The sequence below is a fragment of the Thunnus thynnus genome, chromosome 11, assembly GCF_963924715.1.
Source record: "Thunnus thynnus chromosome 11, fThuThy2.1, whole genome shotgun sequence".
NCBI lineage: Eukaryota > Metazoa > Chordata > Actinopteri > Scombriformes > Scombridae > Thunnus > Thunnus thynnus.
Window position 1 is genome coordinate 24,116,260 of NC_089527.1, and position 22,744 is coordinate 24,139,003.

Sequence of the window (22,744 nt, forward strand, 5' to 3'; positions counted from 1 at the left end):
ATATGGGTTTCTGATGGATTCAGTGTTTTCATTTTTACTCTCATATTCACAGAACAAAGTCACATCAGTGACATTCCTGTGTGGAAAAGCTATAGAGGACCTCTGCAGAATCAAACAGGTATGGTCTGTTTCTTTGGCTTCACATTTAATGTGAAGTGTATCCAAAATTTGTCCAGTTAACATCAAATCCACTTTCAAAATTTAAAAACTGACAGCCTGTGGCTTCACTGGTCTCTTTTTTTAAGTGCTATAAATTACTGTTCATATGATCACTATCTGTCCTTATCATAGTGAGTCCTTTTGGAACAAGAGATGTAGAAATGATCAAGCGTTAAATTAGTGTTATTTTTATGAGGTGCACCATGAACCAGATAATGTATCTGTGGATGAACTCTATGATCACCCCTGTGCCTTTTCATCCAAGGTCGACCTCGACTCACGTCACATGGGCTGGGTGACAAGTGAGCTCCCTGGAGGGGATCACCATGTGATCAAGGTGGAGCTGAAAGGTCCAGAAAACACCTTGAGGGTGCGCCAGGTGAAGGTCCTCGGCTGGAAAGAGGGTGACAGCATCAAGATTCCAGGACAGATCTCAGCCAGCATGGCCCAGCAAAAGAACTGTGAGGCTGAAACGCTCCGCGTGTTTCGCCTCATCACCTCACAGGTTTGTCTAATTTAGGGTTTTTTTCAATTACCATTCTGTACTGTCTGTTTGAAACCTAACATTTTGCAAATATTACATTTGAGTCCCAATAGCTGGAGTCTTTTGAAAAATGTATTTTTTTACAAATAAGTCTCTTTTTTTTCTTTTTTCATTTAGGTCTTTGGGAAACTAATCTGTGGAGATGCAGAGCCTACCCCAGAGCAGGAGGAGAAAAACCTGCTTTCATCACCAGAGGGAGAAGACAAGGTCTGCACTGTAAAGCTTAGCTGTGCTGTTTGACTGACTCACATATTTAGTGACCTTTAACTTAATGTTTTGCACTTTTTACATTTTTATGAATAGGTACCATCTGACGCAGACCTTAAAGAGCACATGGTGGGAATCATTTTCAGCAGGAGCAAACTGACCAACCTGCAGAAACAGGTAAAAAGTCTGTCCAAGCATCAGCTCAGGATGAAATATTATAACCCTTGCCCTCTAACCTAATGAGTGTATTCTTTTCCAGGTGTGTGCGCACATCGTCCAGGCTATTCGTATGGAGGCCACACGCGTGAGGGAGGAGTGGGAGCACGCCATCTCCAGCAAAGAGAATGCCAACTCCCAGCCCAGTGACGATGACGCCTCCTCAGACGCCTACTGCTTCGAGCTCCTGTCTATGGTCCTGGCTCTGAGTGGCTCCAACGTGGGCCGCCAGTACCTAGCGCAGCAACTAACACTTATGCAAGACCTGTTTTCTCTGCTGCACACGGCTTCCCCGAGAGTACAGAGACAGGTGGGCTGGGGTATACGCAAACACACACAAGTAGAGGTTTAGTCACGTTCAGTATAGAGTTAAACATGGAAAATGACATTAAAATCTTTAATAGGTGTTTGCATACAACTAGGAACTAAGTAATTTTACTCACTGTTGGCCACAATGTGGTCTTCAAGAACCAAAATCAGCCAGAAAGACTCTTCTGTTTAAGTAAATACCTTGTGGGACTATTCAAAAATATCGTTGTTTGCCATCTGATCTCCTCTCAGGTGACATCATTGCTTAGACGCGTCCTTCCAGAGGTGACTCCAGTGCGACTTGCGAGCATCATTGGAGTGAAGGCTCTGCCACCAGCAGACATTAGTGACATCATCCACTCAACAGAGAAGGGTGATTGGAACAAGTTAGGCATCCTTGACATGTTCTTGGGTTGCATCGCAAAAGCCCTCACCGTGCAGCTGAAGGCCAAAGGCACCACCATTTCTGGCACAGCCGGCATGGCTGCGGGCAAAGGGGTCACAACTGTCACGTTGCCCATGATCTTCAACTCCAGGTGAGTTGGTTTCCGCCAAGCCCAAGCAGAAATCAGATAATGAAAAGGATGTATTTTATGATGCCTCTTTCTTTCATGTTCAGCTACATCCGCAGAGGGGAGAGCCACTGGTGGATGAAAGGTTCCACCCCTCCTCAGATTGCAGAGATCATCATAAAGCTGGTTAAAGACATGGCCGGTGTAAGTTCCTAGTGTATACACATCCTTCATTTTTAACTCTGTGCACACTTAATGCAATATGGAGCCACATTTTTCTTAAATTTCACGTTTTATGGATCCCACAGCACTAAAAAATGTTTCTAAGACAGTCATGTGCTTTTTTTTTTCCAGGGTCACCTTTCAGATGCATGGTCCAGAGTCACCAAAAATGCAATAGCTGAGACGATCATAGCTCTGACCAAAATGGAGGAGGAGCATCGGTCTCCTGTACGCTGCATCGCCACCACAAGGGTATGGACTCAGATTTAGTCACTCGCAGAGAACGTATTGAATGTATTGTATTCAATGTAGAAATACTGTATATTAACTAATCATACATTATCTCCTGTTCTGTCTGTTAGCTGTGGCTGGCTTTAGCTTCACTGTGCGTGCTGGACCAGGACCATGTAGACAGGCTGTCCTCTGGTCGCTGGATGGGCAAAGATGGACAGCAGAAACAGATGGTGAAAGCTATAGTTTATAAAAAGCTAAGAGTTCCAGTGTTGGAAACTAATAGACAGATCATCAAAAGAATAACAAACTTATTTCCTCCTCTTAGCCCATGTGTGACAACCATGACGACGGCGAGACCGCAGCCATCATCCTGTGCAACATGTGCGGCAACCTTTGCACCGACTGTGACCGCTTCCTCCACCTGCACCGACGCACGCGCTCTCACCAGAGACAGGTTAGTGTTGGCTTTTTAAGCATTATTATTCCTCCGGTAGTGTTAACGCCTTATGAATTAAATAATATGAAACCAATTATTATAAAAGGAATGTAGAGCAGATTGAGCTGGTGTTAAATCTTTTTTTCATGGGTGCTTTCAGGTGTTCAAGGAGGAAGAGGAGGCCATAAAGGTGGATCTCCATGAAGGCTGTGGGAGGACCAAGCTCTTCTGGCTCATGGCTCTGGCTGACTCAAAAACAATGAAGGCTATGGTGGAGTTCAGAGAGCACACAGGTAACACTGCAACACTGCATACTGGTCTGATTGTTTTTTTTTTTCATTAAAAGTTTTGTTTCAAACCTCCAGAATTTCCCTCTGGTTTCCACTAGCCTTCAGAAATCTATTCTAAGTCTCATATTTTTCTAGGTAAACCTGCATCCAGCAGCTCAGATGCCTGCAGGTTCTGTGGAACGAGGAACGGAACCGAGCTGTCTGCAGTGGGCAGCGTCTGCTCAGACCCAGACTGCCAGGTAACGTCAACTGTTATAAGAACATCGTACCACTAAATATCTGTAGGTGTTGTCTGTTTATTAATAATATTATAATGGTCAGTTTTTACCAGAAACACCACAGATGCTGTTTTGCACCACTGTTTAAAATGTTTAGGGGTTTAAAAAAAAAGTCTTATCTACACTTTGTATATGTTCAGCTCAATGAGGCTTACAACACTACAAGTTCCAAAGAGAAGTGAAAAACTTCTCATAATTATTAGAAATAAAGTTAATAAAAAGATCTAACATTATGATAGATTCATACATGGTTATAGTCAGATGCTCAATTTTGACCAGGAACACAAAGCTTGGCAACATGAAACAAAACCAACTAAAACTAAACTAAAACTTAAAACTGTGACCACCATAGCACGATTTGTATCAACAGAGAAGTTTGTGCTCAAAAGAAAGTATAAAATATTTTTTATTTAGAAATAAGAATAACCAGTTCAAAACAATTAGTTTTGCTAAAACGGTGTAGCCAATTGAAAATACAGATGGCAGATGCTTCTGTACTATTCCCAAAAGGATTTTGGTTTTCGTGAAAAGGGTCTATGTCCTGAGGGGAGACATTTGAGGATTTGAGACCCCAAATAATAGATGCGGCATTGTCCAGTCATCAGAGAGGAGCAAATACCAGCACAATACACACACTGAACAATGCGGACTTGTGTAGTAAAGTGTATATTTTATGGTGTAGAAATTAAAGCACAAAAGTCATTAGTAACAAAAATAACTTGTTTGCCGTAGCTCCTAAGCCTCACCAGCTCCTCTCATGTTGTCTCCCCCAGGAGTACGCTAAACTGGCATGCAGTAAGACTCATCCTTGTGGACACCCCTGTGGTGGAGTGAAGAATGAGGAGACCTGCCTTCCGTGTCTGCATGGCTGTGACAAGAACACTGGCTGTCTGAAACAAGATGCAGATGACATGTGTATGATCTGCTTCACAGAGGCTCTTTCTGCTGCTCCTGCTGTACAGGTATCTCTACGCGTGACTGTTTATTCAGCAGGTGTAATGGTTTCACTTTCACATTTCACATTTGTTCTCATTTAACTTTTTTTCCAGCTCGACTGCACTCACGTGTTCCACCTTCAGTGCACTCGTCGTGTTCTTGAAAATCGTTGGCTGGGGCCCCGAATCACTTTTGGTTTCATGCTGTGTCCAATTTGCAAGGTAAGACGTTACCTGAGCCTCCCTGACTCCAGGGATTAACTCTGTAACAAAGAGGTTGAAAACCAAATCCACCATGCCTCCAAAGTTGATTTAGCTCCGTTTGCTTACATTCTTTGTTGAAAAAGTTTAGTCTACTGGGCGTCTTCCCCTCAAATACAACAACCTCTTTGTTCACGGTCATGTCTGTGAAATGCCATTGACACATACAGTGAAAACTCAAAAGAATGACCTTTATCGATGTTTATTTCTTTCATTGTTTGCCTCCAGAACAAAATCAACCACTCGGTGATCAAGGACCTACTTGACCCCATTAAGGAGCTCTACGAGGATGTGAGGAGAAAGGCTCTGATGAGGCTGGAGTATGAGGGTCTACATAAGAGCGAGGCAATAACTACACCAGGAGCACGCTTCCACAACGACCCTGCAGGCTTTGCCATGAACAGATACGCATACTATGTCTGCTACAAGTGCAAGAAGGTACCATATAAACTAAAGTAGCAAGATATTCTATTTAAATGTAGTTTAAGGGTTGAGAATCAAAGCTGTCCTTATTCCCAGGCCTATTTCGGGGGAGAGGCTCGCTGCGATGCAGAGGCAGGACAGGGAGATGACTACGACCCCAGTGAGCTGATCTGTGGAGCATGTTCAGATGTCTCCAGGGCTCAGGTGGGTAAATGATACCTGTTATGATCCTTTGCTATACCACGTTAGTTAGATGAGAAGACGGGGCCTGTGTGTACTCAAATAAAACCAGTTTGTACAACGTGTCGTCTGATCATGTCTGAAGGCAAAAGGGTCTATAGCTGTTCCAAATAGCCACACTTGAAGGTGGGATTAGAAACAGGCTGTCATAGAGAGGGGAGAGACTTGATAATGGTTTAAATATGGGAATACTGGCGCTCACTTTCAGACACGAATAGTGTTGCATTCATTTGTAGACACAAAAAGTTGACATAGTTGTGTAACTAATGAAAAAAGAGCTAAAGAGAGAATTTTTTGCTTTCTGTCTCACCTCCTCACAGCTGGCAAGTCATTGTGTGAAGTGGGTGAGAACCCACTAGATTGTGCTAGATTTTTGGGAAGAGGGAGAAACATTTAGTTCAGCTCTGCCCAAAGTTAACAAAATCTGCCTACCTGCACCTCTAAAGCTCACAAACTGACATGTTGTATCTCATTTGTTTAATCCGGACAAAAACCGGGCAAGTAGTTTTATGAGTGGTTACATGTTTTAACTCGGGCACAGTGACTACCTGGCAACCAGCAGAGACTCAAAACTCCAGACATGAGATTTATATCCCTCTTCTTATCTAACTATTTGCAAGAAAGCAAACAGGCATACTTCCCAAAGTATCCAACTTTTTTTTTTTTAATGGTGCTCATCTGTACTCAAAAAACAAAATATGATCTCATCCCTGCTGATGTGTTATGTATTTTCTGACCAGATGTGCTCAAAGCATGGCACAGACTTCCTTGAATACAAATGCCGGTACTGCTGCTCCGTGGCTGTTTTCTTCTGCTTTGGCACCACACACTTCTGCAACGCCTGCCATGATGACTTCCAGAGGATGACCAGTGTCCCCAAGGAGGAACTGCCCCATTGTCCTGCAGGTGTGTAATGATTCTGTTGACAAGACTCCTCTGGAAAATGTTGAATCATTCATGAGTGCACATGCAAACTTTAAAAACAGTCTGACTGCCGGCAAAAACCAGACTGAAATGACTGTAAGAAGATATAATTGAGATGTAACCCTTGTCCTTTCTGTCACAGGGCCCAAAGGCAAACAGCTGGAGGGCACTGAGTGCCCTCTGCATGTGGTTCATCCGCCAACAGGGGAGGAGTTCGCTTTGGGCTGCGGGGTGTGCAGGAATGCCCACACCTTCTAAACAACAAGAGACTTTTACTGAAAACCAGTTTGTCCACTGTGATTTCTGGCTGCTGCTGCTGAAGCTCAGCCGTGAAGCTTGGCTCTTGCATCGTCAAGTGGCCTGGACACTGGACCAGGTTTCTGCCCCTAGCCAAGAGTCCTCAGGTCTGCTCATCTACCAACATCAGTATCCAGGCTCTGCTACGAAACACAAGTGGCGGCTCCTTTGGATTCAGAGTAACCTGAATGAAAAAAGAACCATAGCGTTTAAAAAAAGAAAACAAAAAAAAAAAAAGAAAAAAACTTGTGACGTGTTTGCATGCGGCCGTTGTATTCCCTCGGCTTCTATAGACGTTGCTCACCTCCTGATCACTGAAGTGTAACAATACAAGATTAAACATTGAATATGAAATAAATTTGCATAAAGCAACTGTGGATCAGCGTGGGTTTAAAAAAAAAAAAAGGAACAGGCCGTATTTCCAGCTTCCTAACTATGAATTTAAAATATTGTTGTATGTAAACTTTTTTCGTAATCTTGTACAGTATTCTCCACTGTCAAGTGCATCATGGGTTGACGGACAAAAAAAGATAAGTTGGTGGATAAGACTGTTAAGAATATTATGTTTGGAAGGAAAATAGTGTACGATTTATCTAATCTTGTATATAATGATACTATTCAAATTAGCTGTATTCCGAAGTTGCTACTCTTCACTTCAGTTTTGTTTGATATTCTGGGTTATGTTTTGAGCCAGAACTTTTAATGAAGTGCAATACTGGGTGTGCCTCCTATTTTGCAGCTGTTTAACCTATGGAATGTATGTCAATAAAGCCACTGTACATTTTTATACAGTAGACAGTCATACTACCCCCCTCTTCTAAATGTCATATCTTTTCTGTTGTCTGGAAGCGGGAAGGAGCCTGGCGCCTGCAGTGAATGATGGTGGGTGTACATCCTATTTACAGCTCTGTTAGGAAAAAAAAGAAGAAAAAAAAGTACCAAATCCTTCAATGATACAAAAAGTAACAAAAAACCTCACAGTGAGACTGATTTACAGCTGAACGAATTGAGGGGCCAGTCGTCACACCAAATAAAATTGTGCACCTGTAATGCTTTTCCCTAGTAGGAGGCAGGGGGATTGGGGGTCAGGGGAACAGAGTGTGAAAAAAAGCAGCTGCTGTTATATAAAAAAGCTTAATACTTGTGAATCTGCTCTGTAATATCTGTGGTGGATGGAGTTGAATGGTAATAAACCAGGTTCTCTGTTTCGCAAAGTATACACTGTGTCATTACTTAATTAGCGTTGACGTTTCCATTAAATGACCCACCTGTTGGTCTTTGGTTTGTTTATAGTAAAGACACTGTGGTGTCAAATCTAGATAAAGTATTAAATGGTTCATGTACACATAATTTCTGTAAATAAAAATAAAAACTCCTGCTCCCATTGCAGAGAGGAGTAAAATGGGAGATGTGTTACTCTTCTATTATTTCTGGGTACCAAACTGCGTCTCACTGAAGGGTAATAGAAAGCTTCCTGTTGGTCTGTAGGACTGAGTGTGGGCTGCATTAGTGGCCCTCAACCCTTTTTTGCTTGTGACCCCTTAAATAAAACAGCGTCTACTTCTCATCACCATCTGTTGCATATGTAAACTGGTTGTGACCAGTTCAACTAGAGACTTTTTATAATTTATTTTAAGAGGTAAAAGATTCCAATGACTCACTTGAAAAAAGGCAAAGATAGGAGAAATGTCTGAAAGAATAAATAACATTGTTACATTTTTTTTTTTTTTTTCCATTTTCCTGCATCAGATTTATCTTGTGACCCCTTGTGGTTGAGAACTGTTGGGCTACAGTACATCCCAACCTAATGTCAACAACCAAGTCATCCAAAATAAATCATCTAAAATATGGGTTTTTTGGTGTTTTTGTTACCAAAATCTATATCACTTGCAATAGTAAAATAGTTTGTATATGACAGGAGGAAAGTCATATGATGGAACTGAAATGAATTGCTTTCGGATGAACACTTCACTGATATTATTATTTATGACCTGTGTTTAATCAGGATAACAATAAATAGGTCCTCTGCTTAATTGTGACAGTATTTGTAACCCATCAGTATAATTCATATGTACAGTATAGACAATCCACAAATAAGTAGTGGGTTACAGTCATTACCACATACACTCTACATTTTTCCATTAAGTAATTTAGGATATGTCATACTGGAATAGTAATAGCTTTATTGTGTTAAGCACTTTGTGTTACATTGTATTTGTATGAAAAGTGCTATACAAATAAAGTCTGATTGATTGATTGACTGATTGATTGGTATCTTATCAGATATGGCATTAAAATTACATCAGACACAGCTGTTAGACTGACAGTTTCAGATGTACTAAAGTTCACAGTAGTGGCAACACAACATGACATTTACTGTATGACTAACATTTGATCTGATCGTCATTTTATTGTTCACTTGGTGGATTTATTAAAATAAGTAGAAGCCAGAATGTATTACAAAGAGAATTATTAATAAACATCACTAGTAATCCTCCTTTATTCCATCTTTATTCCATGGTCTATTTATAAAACATTCATGCTTGTGGTTTGATGCTCACTTTTTTTGAAAAGCAATTTTTAAATATTTTATTCACAGAGAAGAGGTGCACATTAGAGAACACACACTTAATATTGGTAGAGAGTCAAAGACAGGAAAAAGGACACAAAGGGTATCATTTTGTAAACATCAGATTTAGGCAACCAAAACACAAGTCACAGATAAAATTAAATTTAACATACTTGTTTAAAATAATAGCAACTAAAACATGAGGCATTGTAGTTTTTTTTTCAAGGGACTCAAAATATAATTTAAAGCCACTAATAAAGTGTGTAAAGTTTGTTTGAGTCACTCTCAGTTTGCATAAGTAGATGTGATATTTACGTATAGTGATTTTATTACGCTGAATAATTCTTTTAGAGACTTTTAGCCATAATATATGAACGTAGAAGATATTACTCAGAAACACATAACCAAGTCTTTATATGGATCAAAGTGTTCAAAATCTTTTGTTCAGAAAAAGCAGCAAGGCAAGTTTATTTGTATAGCACATTTCAACAACAAGGCAATTGAAAGTGCTTTAAAGCCATCTAGACAAAACGTAAAAGGAACAAAAGGCAATATAAAAAGACATTTACATAAAATTAAAACTTGTTAAATAGAAAGTAAAAAATAAAATCAAAAAAGAGTGTGTATTTGTGATCATTTTAAAATAACAGAACATGATTGTTTTTTAACCATCGAGTGAGTCATCACTTTACAGAGACGATCTTTACCAACAGCCATTTCGCATTGCATTTCCCATGGTGCACCGCTGCTCTCAAAACAACACTTCGCCATTTCAGGCTCAGGGGGCCGCGACTAACTCCTGCGAGGGAATTAGGTCAACCGAGCGGCGGTGGCAGGCTGCGGGGCCGTTTCTTCACTTGAAAAACACTACTAATTCTTTCTCTATCGTCAAAAAAGGCCTCGGTTATTGTGCTCCGATGCGTGTTATCTGGCTGCTGCGATTGAGCTTTTCCAGCGTGGGCCCGGGCTGAAGTGTCAAGTCGGATTTTCCTGCTAACGGCGAGAAAGATAGCAGAGTGTAAACAAGGTAGGATGGGCGGCTGAACGATAAGCCAGCAAATATCTCCGTATAAAAATAAGCTGTCCATCATTCAGTGAATAAAGCCCTGAATGATTTCAACCACTGGCACATTTGTTATTACTCTTATTAAACTAACTAGCTAACTTAACTGTTGACGCTAGTTACATTCATTGACGCTGTCACCACATTAGTTACCGTAGCGAGCAGTGTAAGCAGTTTATTGCTTATGTAAATTACCTCGAGTACATGGGTCAAACAAACTGCACAGTCCTATCAGACGTTTGGCTGAGTGTAATATCAATATGTTGACAGCCACCTGCCTCAGCATGGCCTCCGTCTAGTGTAGCTGAAGTTAACCGCATATAGCAGCAGACATGTTGGTTATGAATTAAGCAATGTCAGGTATAACGTCTCTGTGTGATTTAATGTAATTATATTTTTATGGGAGTGGATCCCCACCAATCAAAACAGTTGACATCTTTTATTGGCTAGTCTTTTTTTTTTTTTTAATGGACCAAAGAGAGATAATAACATAAAAACACAAGGAAAACATCAACAAACAAAACAAAACCTAAATGAGAGAAAAAGTTCTTGAATGAACTCACCAACCACAATCTTGACACTTAAGTATTTTCATGCACTTCATACAGAAGTATATCAAATTAAAGGCATATATGATTTAAACCAAAGAAGTGCTGATGTTAGTATAATCAGTCTGTGAAAAGTAGTGGTGCAGTGTCAGTACACAGATGTGACTAAGTGACAAAAAGTCTGTAAAACCTGTCAACTGGTTTAGTGCTATATCTATCAAGTAATAAAGCAATTCAAAGCCCCGGCTAAGATGAGTTTATGTGTATCTAGATGGGTACAAGAGGGTCTAAGATTATTTTTAAATTCATTGTTCTCCACATTAGGTGCACATATGTTTACCTGAAGTACTGGTGTTTGGAAGAGGCTAATCGACCATTAGGATCAGTTTTCACACCATTAGTCACACGTTCGAGAACATTGAAAGGACTTATTAATTAATATAGAGACATATGTATATTGTGTAGTAAAAAAGCTTTGTGTTTTGTGGTGCTGAACTGGTTTATCTCCATGTTTCAGGATGAAGAGGATGAAAGGAGGTGAGGAGGACAGCCCTGGCTCTCCCAGTAAGAGCCCACCTGAGGCTCGCAAGAAGGTGCGGAAGCAGACGGGCGCAGAGTCAGAGTCAGAGACAGCGACAGCGACAGCAGAGGCCAGTGAGTCGCCAGACTGTCACTGGGCAAGACTGCCTCAGGAGCTCCTGCTCCAAATCTTCCAGTACCTCCCGCTGCTGGACCGGGCTTACGCCTCTCAGGTGTGCCGTGGGTGGAACCAGGCTTTCCACATGCCCGAGCTGTGGAGATGCTTTGAGTTTGAGCTTAACCAGCCAGCCAGCTCCTACCTGAAAGCTACACATCCAGACCTCATTAAACAGATTATAAAGAGGCACTCCAACCACCTGCAGTACGTCAGCTTCAAGGTGAGACTGGAATCCAACAATCCGCTTGTTAAAAAATAGTTTTTATGTTCTTAAAATGACATCCGATCCTTGTAATTCCAGGTGGACAGCAGTACAGAGTCTGCAGAGGCAGCATGTGACATTCTTTCACAGTTGGTGAACTGCTCACTGAAGACCTTGGGGCTCATCTCTACAGCCAGGCCCAGTTTCATGGAGGTTCCAAAGGTATAATCACCATAAACACATCGGGTCTTCCTAGTATCCTGTTCTTCAGAGTTGCAAGAGAAATCAAAGGAACTTTTGTTCTTAGAGTTCATAATCTGAGTTTATTGATTTATACATTGCTAATTCATTTCTGTGGTGTCCTTGAAGCTGTGGCTGATCATGTTAGTTGACGGGATAGTTTTTATATTCTCTTCTTATCTGAGGATGAGGCTGAAAAGCAGTGTCTGTTCCCATGCATGTCCAAGGACAAGGATTTAATTACTTCCAAGGCCTCAGGAGGAAACACATTTTGCAAGTTTTATTTTGTCTCTCTTGATGCACTCTGAGATCTTTTTATGAACTCTTGAAAATCAGTGTCCTGGGAAGCTGTCAGCAAGTAATGTTTTATTATCATAGGAACTTGACACATATATACCGTTCTTGTATCCCACCTTTCTCCACTTCCCAGTCTTTAGGATTTTATTTCTGCTCAAAGAGGAGGACATACTTTATAATTCAGTGCCATCTTTGTCTGTCCACAGTCTCATTTCATCTCAGCTCTGACTGTGGTGTTTGTCAACTCCAAATCGTTGTCCTCGCTTAAGATTGACGACACACCAGTGGATGATCCATCTCTGAAGGTGCTGGTGGCCAACAACAGTGACACCCTGAAACTGCTGAAGATGAGCAGCTGCCCTCACGTCTCCCCAGCAGGTACAGACGGATCAAAGACACTTACTGTAGACGACTCAGTGCCTAAAATTAGAAGAAGCAGCTTTGTCGTTGTTGTTTTTTGCGTATATTTTCTTTTTTTTTCTCCTTGTGGTTGTTGGATTATTTTCAGTTGCTGTCAACAAATTTACAAGTCATGGTTATGTTTTACTTTCAGTCAAATATTTTTGATTTCCTGTTTTGAGTCACAAGGCTTTTTTGTTCAGTGGCTTATTTGGAGCCTGCAATTTTCACGTCTGGCCTTGAACAATGTTGTCATTTCATGTGGTGGACATCGCATGATATGCATGAATGAGCTGTTGTGTCGTTAGCCGGTTTCTCCCTCTTACATACATTTTTCCTGGAACCGTTTTTATTTGTCAGCTCTGATAATGACTTTGTTTGTCTGACTCGTTTCCCTTCTTCCTCATGGCTATATATATTTTCATACTTTTTTGAACATTAAAAACAGAATTTAATGATGAGTGGGATTAAAAGACGCAACCTGTCCATATTTGCAGGGATCCTGTGTGTGGCCGATCAGTGTCACGGGCTGAGAGAGCTGGCGTTGAACTACCACCTCCTGAGTGATGAACTCCTACTGGCCCTCTCCTCAGAGAAACATGTCCACCTGGAGCACTTGCGTATTGATGTGGTGAGTGAGAACCCGGGCCAGCACTTCCACACCATCAAGAAGAGCAGCTGGGACGCCATGGTGAGGCACTCGCCCAAATTCAACCTGGTCATGTACTTCTTCCTCTATGAGGACGAGTTCGGCCCTTTCTTTAACGAAGAGATCCCTGTCACACACCTCTACTTCGGCCGCTCAGTCAGCAAGGAGGTCTTGGGCCGAGTTGGCCTCCACTGCCCCCGTCTGGTGGAGCTGGTGGTGTGCGCTAACGGCCTGCGTCCTCTGGACGAGGAGCTGATCCGCATTGCGAAGCACTGCACCCAGCTGTCAGCCATCGGCCTGGGCGAGTGCGAGGTTTCCTGCAGCGCGTTTGTGGAATTTGTCAAGATGTGTGGCCGTAGGCTGTCTCAGCTGTCCATCATGGAGGAGGTGCTGATTCCAGATCACAAATACTCCCTGGATGAGATCCACTGGGAGGTTTCTAAGCACCTGGGCCGTGTCTGGTTTCCAGACATGATGCCAACCTGGTAAAGAGCAGCCAGAAAGCACACAGAGTTCAGTGTGACAAGTTTGAGGCAAAGAACATTCATGCCCCCTCCATGTTTGCGTTAAAAAAAATCTTCAAATGCTCAGCAGAAGTGGAATGTTTGGTAGCAACATGGAGAGCATAAACTCGCTGAACTGTGTGGAGTGCAAGGGCAGTGATGTAATGTGGCACCTGACTGCCACACAATGTTATCATGTCATGTAAACACCACAAAACTCTCTGCCTGTTATCTTCCAAATGGACTGTAAAAACCTGCTCTGCAGATTCCGGAGACAGAACTCACCAGGCTGGCTTCTACACAATCAACACACAGACCATTGCAGATGGAAATATTAAACTAAAACAATGTTTTTATAACTGGCAAAATGAGTTATATGGACATTGTAGCCTGGTCATAATAATCTATATTATGAGAGATGTCAGTGTGTATGTATGTATGTGTGTGTGTGAGTGTGAGTGTGTGTGTGTGTGTGTTTCAATGTTTTTTAACATTGTGGAGTAATTGGAACGATGAGGCGCACAATTGCATGTTGTTACACTACCACTTGGCCTACTTAAATCCAGTCTGAGATAGCAGCTACGCACTCTGTCACAAAATATGGCGTCGGAGGTATTTGTACATGTTATGAGACAGAAGGCGTTTTGTAAGGTGTAGTCGAGGCGATTATTCACTAAATTTGAAGAAGAGGGGCTGGATCCTACACCTCAGTTTAAACTAATGTAAAACATAAGAGCAGTTGTGTTGCTTTTCCTCCTCGCCCCGAACTCAGTCACGCGTCCGAAAAGAAAACACAACTGCTGAAAATGTTGGCTAGGAGAGAAAGAGAAATGTGTATATTAGTCTCTATATTTGTGACGTGAAGGTATACAGTGTTGATTTTTTTTTTCTTTTCTGCATCACACATGAATTGGCTTAATTTAACAAATTTTGTTTAGAGATCATTTCTGTACAGTTATAGATATCCTAAGCACCTTACATGGATACCAAATACTAGTCAGGACAAACCAAGTCTTTGTGTTTTGGGGGCGTTTAAACACCCGAACGAAAGCAAAGAAACTATCTTCATAATGCTCCAATATTTCTTAGTTGGACTCAGATTCTAATGCTGATTATTTCAGCTGTAGTGAGGCTCTGTTGAATCAGAGGCCGAGGACACTATATTGAAGTAATAAAGCTATAATAAACAATCAGATAAATAACTGTATATAATATAGATAGTGCACAGAAATGTCTGAGGTAGATATTGGTAAGTCTCCAACCTTCATGGTCAGATTGCTTTATAATCATTCAACAATAGGCTAGTCTCTGTGGCTGTCAGCTTATAAATGCGCGCTGGGAATGCAAAACTAACCCTTTGTGTCGCTCAGGTGCATTCAATGAATATTTCCTATATAGGTTTCATTTGTATCTTCTGCTATTTGCCTGTTCAAGCTCTAAACTTCGGCCCTGTCGTGAATATCTGCCCTCTTATTAGCCCACGTTTGCTCTGTATTGTGTTATCTCATCGTACACGCAGGAGAGGAACAGTGTTCATTGTGTCATTTACAAACATCGTCTTTGCAGAAATCGCTAGTGCTCCTTTCCAAAAAAAACAAACAACAACCCCAAAACATCCATTCATTTCAGTTAAAAAGAGATTTGGCAAGTCAGATGAGTGAAACAAACATTTTTTCCTTTAAGAAGGAAGTCAAATGCATCTGTATATAAAACGCTGTGTGTTTGATTATTGTGAATAGAAATGTACTTATTTCTTTATTTCACCCTCTGTCAGGGTTTGAAGTTTCCTTAACCGACGGCTAGTGTCTTTTATAAACCAGAGTGCGAGTTATCCTTTACTAGATGGATCTTTTTCATACTCTACTCACTAGAGAAGATAAGCTGTGTAATTTATTGATATGGGTATTGCTTTTGTAATTAATTTGTGTTTTTCGGTAATACAAAAGAAGCAAGAATCATTAAAAAAAACCAGCAAGCAGACCAGCAGCAAGATTTTGGTTTTGACACTCTCCCATCCCACTCTCTCTTGCATACAGGGGGGTCCAAAAGTCTTAAATCCACCACCACAAACTTTTAAGAATTGAATCAACACACTGGAGCGATTTTAACAAACCTCAAGTGATCACACTCCAGTTTGTCAATCTAACCCTGCACATACTTCTGCAGAGGAACGCCATAGTTTTCGTGTTAAATTGTGTGAAAGGGATGCTTGAATTTCCTGAAGAGAAAGGAGTGCTAACTTTTACGGCTTTCCCCTCCACAGCTGATCATTGTGAGGAAAACTTAAAAGTTAACATCAGATCAACAGGAATCTGCTACTTGGAGTAACATAGACTGTAAAAATTGGCAATAAGAAGATAAACCAAATATTGTGAGCAAAATTGTAATCAAACATTTTGATTTGTGTCAGTATATGTTATTAAAAGTTATGTCATTATGTTTGAGAAATATAATTTGACAAAGATGTATTTTCAGTTGTCAGCAGTGGACGAACTTTTGGGCAATCCTGCATGTGATTTATTTTCAAGCTATTCTTCATTCCTTTTTATCCAAGTCGCATTAGATATTTCATGTAGCCAAACAGGACTGTAGAGAACCACTGAGTCGCTTTTTGCAGGAAGTATTATCGGATTGAACTAACATAGTCAACTCGTAGTATTGGTCTCTTATAACCTGCGCCGATTGTCCGTGCTCATGTACGATAGCATCTCAGCGGCTCAGTAACATATCTCCTGATTATTTTTCATGATTTTTGCTGTGGATAAAACAGTTGCCGTTGCAGCAGCTCTAAAGCGAAGCCTCTTCAGCTTCTTTCAGCTTTTTGAAGGCAGTGTCTCAATGCTTATTTACTACATTTTCCTGTTGGTCTTTATTGGCTTTTATTTTAAAATCCAGCCGGATGAGTAAAACGTTTCATACAGATTGAAGAGGGAAATGTATTTATCTTTCATCGTTAAGATGCCTCTTGTCAGTAATTGTCATTTTAACCTCGTTTGTTCAGAGAGTCCTCCGATAAGTTTATTAGGAGTAAACTTGTGTTGACAATGCTGTCCTTTAGTTTTGCTTCTGTATGGCAAATGCTTTGTCTGCTTTGCTTTACTGGTCACCTGTCATGAAATTAAAATTGTTTTTGGACATGTGATCTTATACTGGTAATAAAAAAATTGTGAATGTACTCTTTGCATCTGTCTTTCCTGTTGTTACCTTCCAAACAGTGCAGTAAATCATGGTGTACACACAAAAAATAAATAAATAGTTAAAGAAATGCACAAGTAAGCTCAGAAAATTGTATTTTGAAATGAATGAAACAAGACTAACAAACTCCAGCAGCTCTGTGAGGCTGTACTTGTGTACAGAGGTGCTTAAAGCTAGCTAAATGCTAACATGCTCATAATGACAAAACATGCTGATGTTTACGTAAATCATCTTAGCATGTTAGCATGCTCACAGTTGCTAATTACCACAAGGCACAGCTGAGGCTGCTGAGAATGTTAAATTTGGTCATAAACCAGCAAACCTGATGATGGCGCTACAGTAGATGAAAAGACAGGATCACCGAAGTTACAGCTCATCCTGAAGGAGGCATGAGTGTGTTTACCAAATGTCATAGCAATTCATCATCAATTCATTTCACTAAAAAAAAAAAAAAAACACAAGTCAACCTCATGGTGGTGTTAAAGGAAAAGTCACCAAAGTCAAGTTGTTAAACATCTTAACAGGTGAAAAGATCAAAATCTATAGTTGAACATCTGCATTTACACTGAACACATCTGAATTCATCATAGGACTGGGTGATATGGACGAAATCAAATATCACAATATTTTTGACCAAATACCTCAATATTGCGACAGCATTGTAGAGATGACTATTGGTGCTTTCACAAAATATTTACACAAAGAGATTTTTGATAAATAATCATCAGTAATGTGGACATAATGACTTAGTGGTTAAAGGCAAAAAACAGAACAGCTAGAAGAGTCTGGTAAGTTCAGAAAATTACATCATTTTACTTAAATGCAGCCTTTCAAACCAAGAAAAGACAACACTTATGTCATTCATGATATCGATACATTACCCAGCCCTAATTCATAACATAACATCAGACCCGGTGTGTTATCTAATTCATAATCTTTCAGCATCATTCATGCATTCATGTAGGTTTGCATAAATTCAACGTACCTTTAGTCCTTACAACTGAAATAAAAAGTGCAAAAACAGAATCTGGGAAATCAATGCTAAAAACCTCAAATGCATAAAACACAGTCCAGATGCTGAAATAATAAACATCACCTTTCATGCTTTTCAATAGCTTGTGTTCTCAGCCTGTATGAAAGCTGCAAACCAGCTACTAAATGGACCTCGTGGGGTTTTTTGTGAGATTGTTTTCTCAGCTGCTGTTTCAAGGGTCAAGAATGAACATTTGCTCCTACTTCTCAAATGTGGAATATTCCTGTTTTTCCTCACTTTTTATTGTTAATATCTTTGGCTTCTAACTGTTAGTTGGGATGAAACAGGCTCTGGGAACATTTTCAGTACCTTTTGAAAAAGGCACAATCAAATAATCAAAAGAGAAATCGCCAGATGAATCAATTAATTGCAACCTTGGGTCTGGGCGAAGGCAAAGGCACCTCTTCATATGTAATCCCCACATACGGAGGCTTCATTGGCAGATGCCAATACTCAAAGTTATAGTAAAGGTAGAAGCTCTTCTCCAACACAACCTTTTTATAAGCCTCCAACAGGCTGATGGCAAAGTCTATATACGACTGGTGCGGTCTGAATGTGTGGTAAAATTCGCGGATGTCCACTGCCAGATTCTTCAGCGAAGGCTGTCCAAATATGGTGCTGTCATTGCCGAGGTAGGTGGGCTCTCCGCTGTACAGGTAGATCTTGGTGTAGTTGGTTTGCGATCGGCTGGACAGTTCAGCTCCCAGCTCAGTCAGTTTCCTGTATGTGCGGTGGACAAACTGGGAGCAGTCATAAGATTCAAACCACACTGTGGCGTTGGGACTGGGGTCGGAAAGCACTGTCCACGTCTCATAGTAGATCCCAGTCTCGTTGTCGTCCTGGACCCACTGGGCCATCTCATTGAACTGGCTCCCTGGAGAAAGAGAGAAAAAACATTTTAATACCAGCGGACAGAAGTCCAAAAAATATATCATTTGGAGGGTGTAAATATAAATTTTCCAACTGAAACAAGTCAGACTGGCTAGACTGAGTGGCTATTTTCTAGATCGAACCCATTTATTTCATGGTCATGGGAGGTTGGAGCTCTTCCCAGAATGCACTGGGCAAAAAGGCATGGAAAACAGGTTAGTCCATGTCACACAGTCCCACCACCTGAGATGCACATCTTTGGGGGGTGGAAGGAAAAGAAACAGACAGCTCCTGCTACCAAAGACCAGGACTCCAACCCGCAACCTTTATGCTGTGAGACCACTTAGCTACTGTGTCTTTGCCTTTACTGAACCCTTTCATTACAACAGAAGACGTAAATCTTTCAAATGGAGCACAAATATACCATTTCATGTTTAAAAAAGGCAAAGTCATTTCTCAAGACAGCTAGGCACTGTAGTTTTTAGAAAATGTTACTCAAATAGGAGTAAATGGTGCATTTGTTTGGGACTAGTTTCAGTCGTGGATTAATACACATTATAGCGCTCCAGTTAGTGTGAGTGACGCGTTTAATCTTTTTTGGACAACAATGGAGCTCTATGGCAGACAGGAAGAAGCTGTCAGGTTTCGGCTACCAAGGAAACATTTGTTAGTAGATAAATTCATTGTTGGTTTTGCTCTTTTTACAGGATTTGTTGAAAATAAGAAAAAAAATCTGAATATCGTCTTTTTTTCCTCAGATTTCTGACCTGATATTCATAATTCCTCTTGACCTCTATGAGCAAAGAAACAAGATTACACATGTGAAGTCTTACCACTGATTTCTCCTATTTTCTCTAAGGTGCCATTTTGTGACCAGTGTATGTCATCGATGCCTTCAAAGAAGCAGGCGGCTCCCTGGTTGCACCAGAAAGGTGCGTACTCCTCCGGTCTTATGTGAGGGAAGGTGCAGTTACCCAGCTGAAACAGCTCGTACCACTCCATAGTGTAGTTGGCCCCCGTAATAGAACTGCTGAACCCGATAGCATCATGCATGATATGCTGCAAACCAAGAAGACACATTTTATTGCCTGTTAGGAATGTGTTTCTGCGTGTGTGTGTGTGCGTGTGTGTGTGTACGTAGGGGGGAAGTGTACAGCTGTGTTTCTATAAATAAAGTCGCACAGCTGCACTTCCATTATAACAGTAATACCACATTAAATTAGATAATCTGCATCACATATCACATGTTTTACCATACATATGCCACAATTACCAAGAATATAATAATAAACCACACAACCAATACTTCCCCTAATGTTGGCTAAGTAACATAATTTTTCTCTCCATACTTAAATATAATTATTTCCACTGACAGCATCTGTTGTAATTTATCAGTTATGATGCTGAACTGATGCAATAACCACTAATTTGTTTTTTCAAATTTAATTTCACAACCACAATCTTTTTTTTTTAATAAACCGCAAATAAATAATTAATCTTTCCTTTATTTAGCCAAAAAGGTCCCACTGAGATACCAGATCTCTTCTTCCAGGGAGTCCTGGTAAGTATAATCATAGAGTAAGTGTATGTATATAGTTTTCTTTTAAATTCTGGTCTGAACTACAGCATATGAACAACATATTTAATTCACCTTTCATTTGTTTTGTTTTTGTTTTGTAGTCCAAAACTCAATAATGAGTCAAAAACTTAACTATCAGTGAACAGAAAGTTTATGTATCTTGAACACCAGGCGGTTTGATACATTTCTACAGACTCTAACCTGTGTGTCTGTGTACACGTTTCACTGGTACAACAGAAGGATTAATGTACTTACATATTTCCCCAGCAAATCTCCATACTTGAATTCCCACACAGGAGTTTGCATTCGATAAACTGAGATGACATCTGTGCCCCACATGGCGGGAATCCGTCCGTCCCGGTCACCGGTGGGGCAGAACGGGTAGAGAGCTTCACAGTATGAGTCCACATCGGGGCGACTATCAAACCGTCTGTTGATGACATGAGAGCATGCCAGCACCAAGGAGAGTTTAAACCACTACTCAAGCTTTTCTGAAACATGATTAACCAGTATTATGTTAATAAAGTTCTTATTCAGTCCAAAAAAGGAAGAATACTGGTTTCTTAAATACACAAAGAGTTTTATAAATCTGAACAATTGTGTGTAACTGTGTAAATGTAAGTTTACTGAAACAGAGAGCCTGAAAAATCTACTTGTTTGATGTTGAAACCCATGATCATAAAGCTGTTTTTTTTTATTGAATATGGTAACAGGGTTCTCACACATAAAAAAGGTAAAGAAATCCAAAACAACCAAAACAAAGGCTTCCACCTCCAATTTACATTTTGTAAATTTAGAGAGATCAGTCATGTACTTCTGTAAAAAATATCTTTTTTACATGTCTTTATGATTGTGTCACATGATTTCTGCAAGTAAATAAAAATTGCCCTATATGGATCAAGAGAAATAATCTTTGTCATTACATAAACAGCAATCACTATTGTCATCCTAACCCAGAACTACTGTTGCACGAAATACTGGTCAGCATCTCCTAAATTGCATTTCCTGACTACGCTCAGAAATGCTTTAGAGTCCAAAGCTTCCAGAGTCACGTGAACGCACCAGGCATATGTCTGCAAGTTGACAAGTTAACTATTGTCTGTTATTACTGAGTGTGACACACTGATGATGCCTGAATTTCATAAAAATGTCTAGTTAACAGTTCAGGGAAAAGTCCAGAACAGGCACAAAGCGAGTTTAAACTGGGTTTGTTTGACGAAGATAGAGAGTAAATAGTAACTGTATGTAGTAACTTCAGTGAGTTTCAGAGGTTGACGGTACCTGTAGGGAACCGGCCACTGCCGGCTGGACTGAGCACCGACATGAAGAAACAGCAGCAAGTTTAAACACACAAACGCCTCCGTGTGAAACATCATGTCAGACAGAAAACACACGAAGTCACACAGATAGCTTTCTCATGATTCTTCCCTCCGAGCGGACTTCCTCATTACTGGTCACATGACGGTTTTGTTGATGATATGAGATCACATGACTAAAGCAGACAGGATTGCGGCATTCATATGATGTCGGAATAATCGGAAAAATTACATCCCAACTGGGAAAATTCACGTGAACGCCCCCTCAAGTCAAGCATTTACCCTGATAACAAGTCAGGTAAAATAATGTTTTGGTGCTTTTAGGGAATGTAGTGCTGCGGCAACAAGTCTGGGACAAAATGCAACACGTTTTATTTGTAGCGTCCATTGTAGCTCATGAACACACCGAAGTCGTAAGAACGACTTCCCAACTCCGGAAATGGGGCCATCCGAGGAGTACATGAACGCGCTCCTGTCGAAAACTAATTGACAAAACTGTAAATAAATAAATAAATAAATAAATAAATGGGAAAAATACAAACATATCTTTCTATTTGAAAGTGTCATGGAACAAAAAGCAACGAAATTTATGTCAAATTGAAATAATCAATACAGTATTTATACATTCTTCTGGAAACTTCATTCTGACTTTGTGAAATGTAAACAGTAGATATAAATATTTAATGTTATATTTTTAATTATTTATCATATTTATTGTATATTATATTTATTTTTATTGACACGTAGGAGTTTACAGGTTGGCTTTTGAAACTCTTTTTAAATTTAATTTAGTAAATCATATTTTATTTGATATTTATTTCACTCTCCAGTAATGCATTTCTCTACATGTTCATACATTTCTTTAATTTCTTGAATTACAATCTGTTCATTAATATAATTTTGTCCACATAAATAACAAAAAGTAAGAAATAAGAATTTAAAACCATGCTAATGAAATGTATAAACAATTAAAGATTGTAAATATTAATTACGACCAGTTTTTACCCGTTTTAATGGTTTTTGCACAATTAATCTAGTTAATTACAATAGTATCTCCACTTAAGGCCCACTTACTCACTTGTTTTGGGGCTCTCGAC

The 22,744-nt window shown here is 40.1% G+C and overlaps 3 protein-coding genes and 1 long non-coding RNA gene across 14 annotated transcripts in view; 3 read left to right on the forward strand and 1 right to left on the reverse strand.

Annotated features, from left to right (window-relative positions):
• The window catches only part of mycbp2 (MYC binding protein 2), a 63,545-nt gene extending 55,841 nt beyond the window's left edge, over positions 1–7,704 (forward strand). For all 11 annotated transcript variants that reach the window (XM_067604002.1, XM_067604005.1, XM_067604013.1 and 8 more), the window contains 18 exons: positions 53–118; positions 425–664; positions 821–910; positions 1,007–1,087; positions 1,170–1,436; positions 1,688–1,971; positions 2,055–2,151; positions 2,302–2,421; positions 2,532–2,633; positions 2,729–2,857; positions 3,000–3,132; positions 3,265–3,368; positions 4,181–4,369; positions 4,457–4,564; positions 4,832–5,041; positions 5,123–5,230; positions 6,007–6,172; positions 6,333–7,704. In XM_067604002.1, coding sequence (XP_067460103.1) covers positions 53–118; positions 425–664; positions 821–910; positions 1,007–1,087; positions 1,170–1,436; positions 1,688–1,971; positions 2,055–2,151; positions 2,302–2,421; positions 2,532–2,633; positions 2,729–2,857; positions 3,000–3,132; positions 3,265–3,368; positions 4,181–4,369; positions 4,457–4,564; positions 4,832–5,041; positions 5,123–5,230; positions 6,007–6,172; positions 6,333–6,448 — 2,610 coding nt within the window. In that variant the 3' untranslated portion in view covers positions 6,449–7,704. The remainder of the gene's footprint in view (positions 1–52; positions 119–424; positions 665–820; positions 911–1,006; positions 1,088–1,169; positions 1,437–1,687; positions 1,972–2,054; positions 2,152–2,301; positions 2,422–2,531; positions 2,634–2,728; positions 2,858–2,999; positions 3,133–3,264; positions 3,369–4,180; positions 4,370–4,456; positions 4,565–4,831; positions 5,042–5,122; positions 5,231–6,006; positions 6,173–6,332) is intronic.
• A 2,103-nt stretch (positions 7,705–9,807) lies between these two features.
• Positions 9,808–16,294, forward strand: fbxl3a (F-box and leucine-rich repeat protein 3a). Its single transcript, XM_067604016.1, has 5 exons — positions 9,808–10,083; positions 11,185–11,584; positions 11,666–11,788; positions 12,310–12,481; positions 13,000–16,294. Exons 2-5 carry the CDS (start codon positions 11,186–11,188, stop codon positions 13,638–13,640), a joined length of 1,335 nt encoding a protein of 444 aa, XP_067460117.1. The 5' UTR covers positions 9,808–10,083; position 11,185; the 3' UTR covers positions 13,641–16,294.
• Positions 16,295–17,349: 1,055 nt separating this feature from the next.
• Positions 17,350–21,794, reverse strand: cln5 (CLN5 intracellular trafficking protein). Its single transcript, XM_067604017.1, has 4 exons — positions 21,613–21,794; positions 20,587–20,761; positions 19,586–19,811; positions 17,350–18,756 (listed from the first exon to the last, which is right to left on the reverse strand). The coding sequence occupies exons 1-4, from the start codon at positions 21,705–21,707 to the stop codon at positions 18,242–18,244; spliced, it is 1,011 nt and encodes a 336-aa protein (XP_067460118.1). The 5' UTR covers positions 21,708–21,794; the 3' UTR covers positions 17,350–18,241.
• Positions 19,564–20,767, forward strand: LOC137192937 (uncharacterized). The gene is made up of 3 exons (XR_010930652.1): positions 19,564–19,684; positions 20,265–20,313; positions 20,628–20,767. It is a non-coding gene; the product is annotated as an uncharacterized lncRNA (long non-coding RNA).
• Positions 21,795–22,744: the final 950 nt, after the last annotated feature.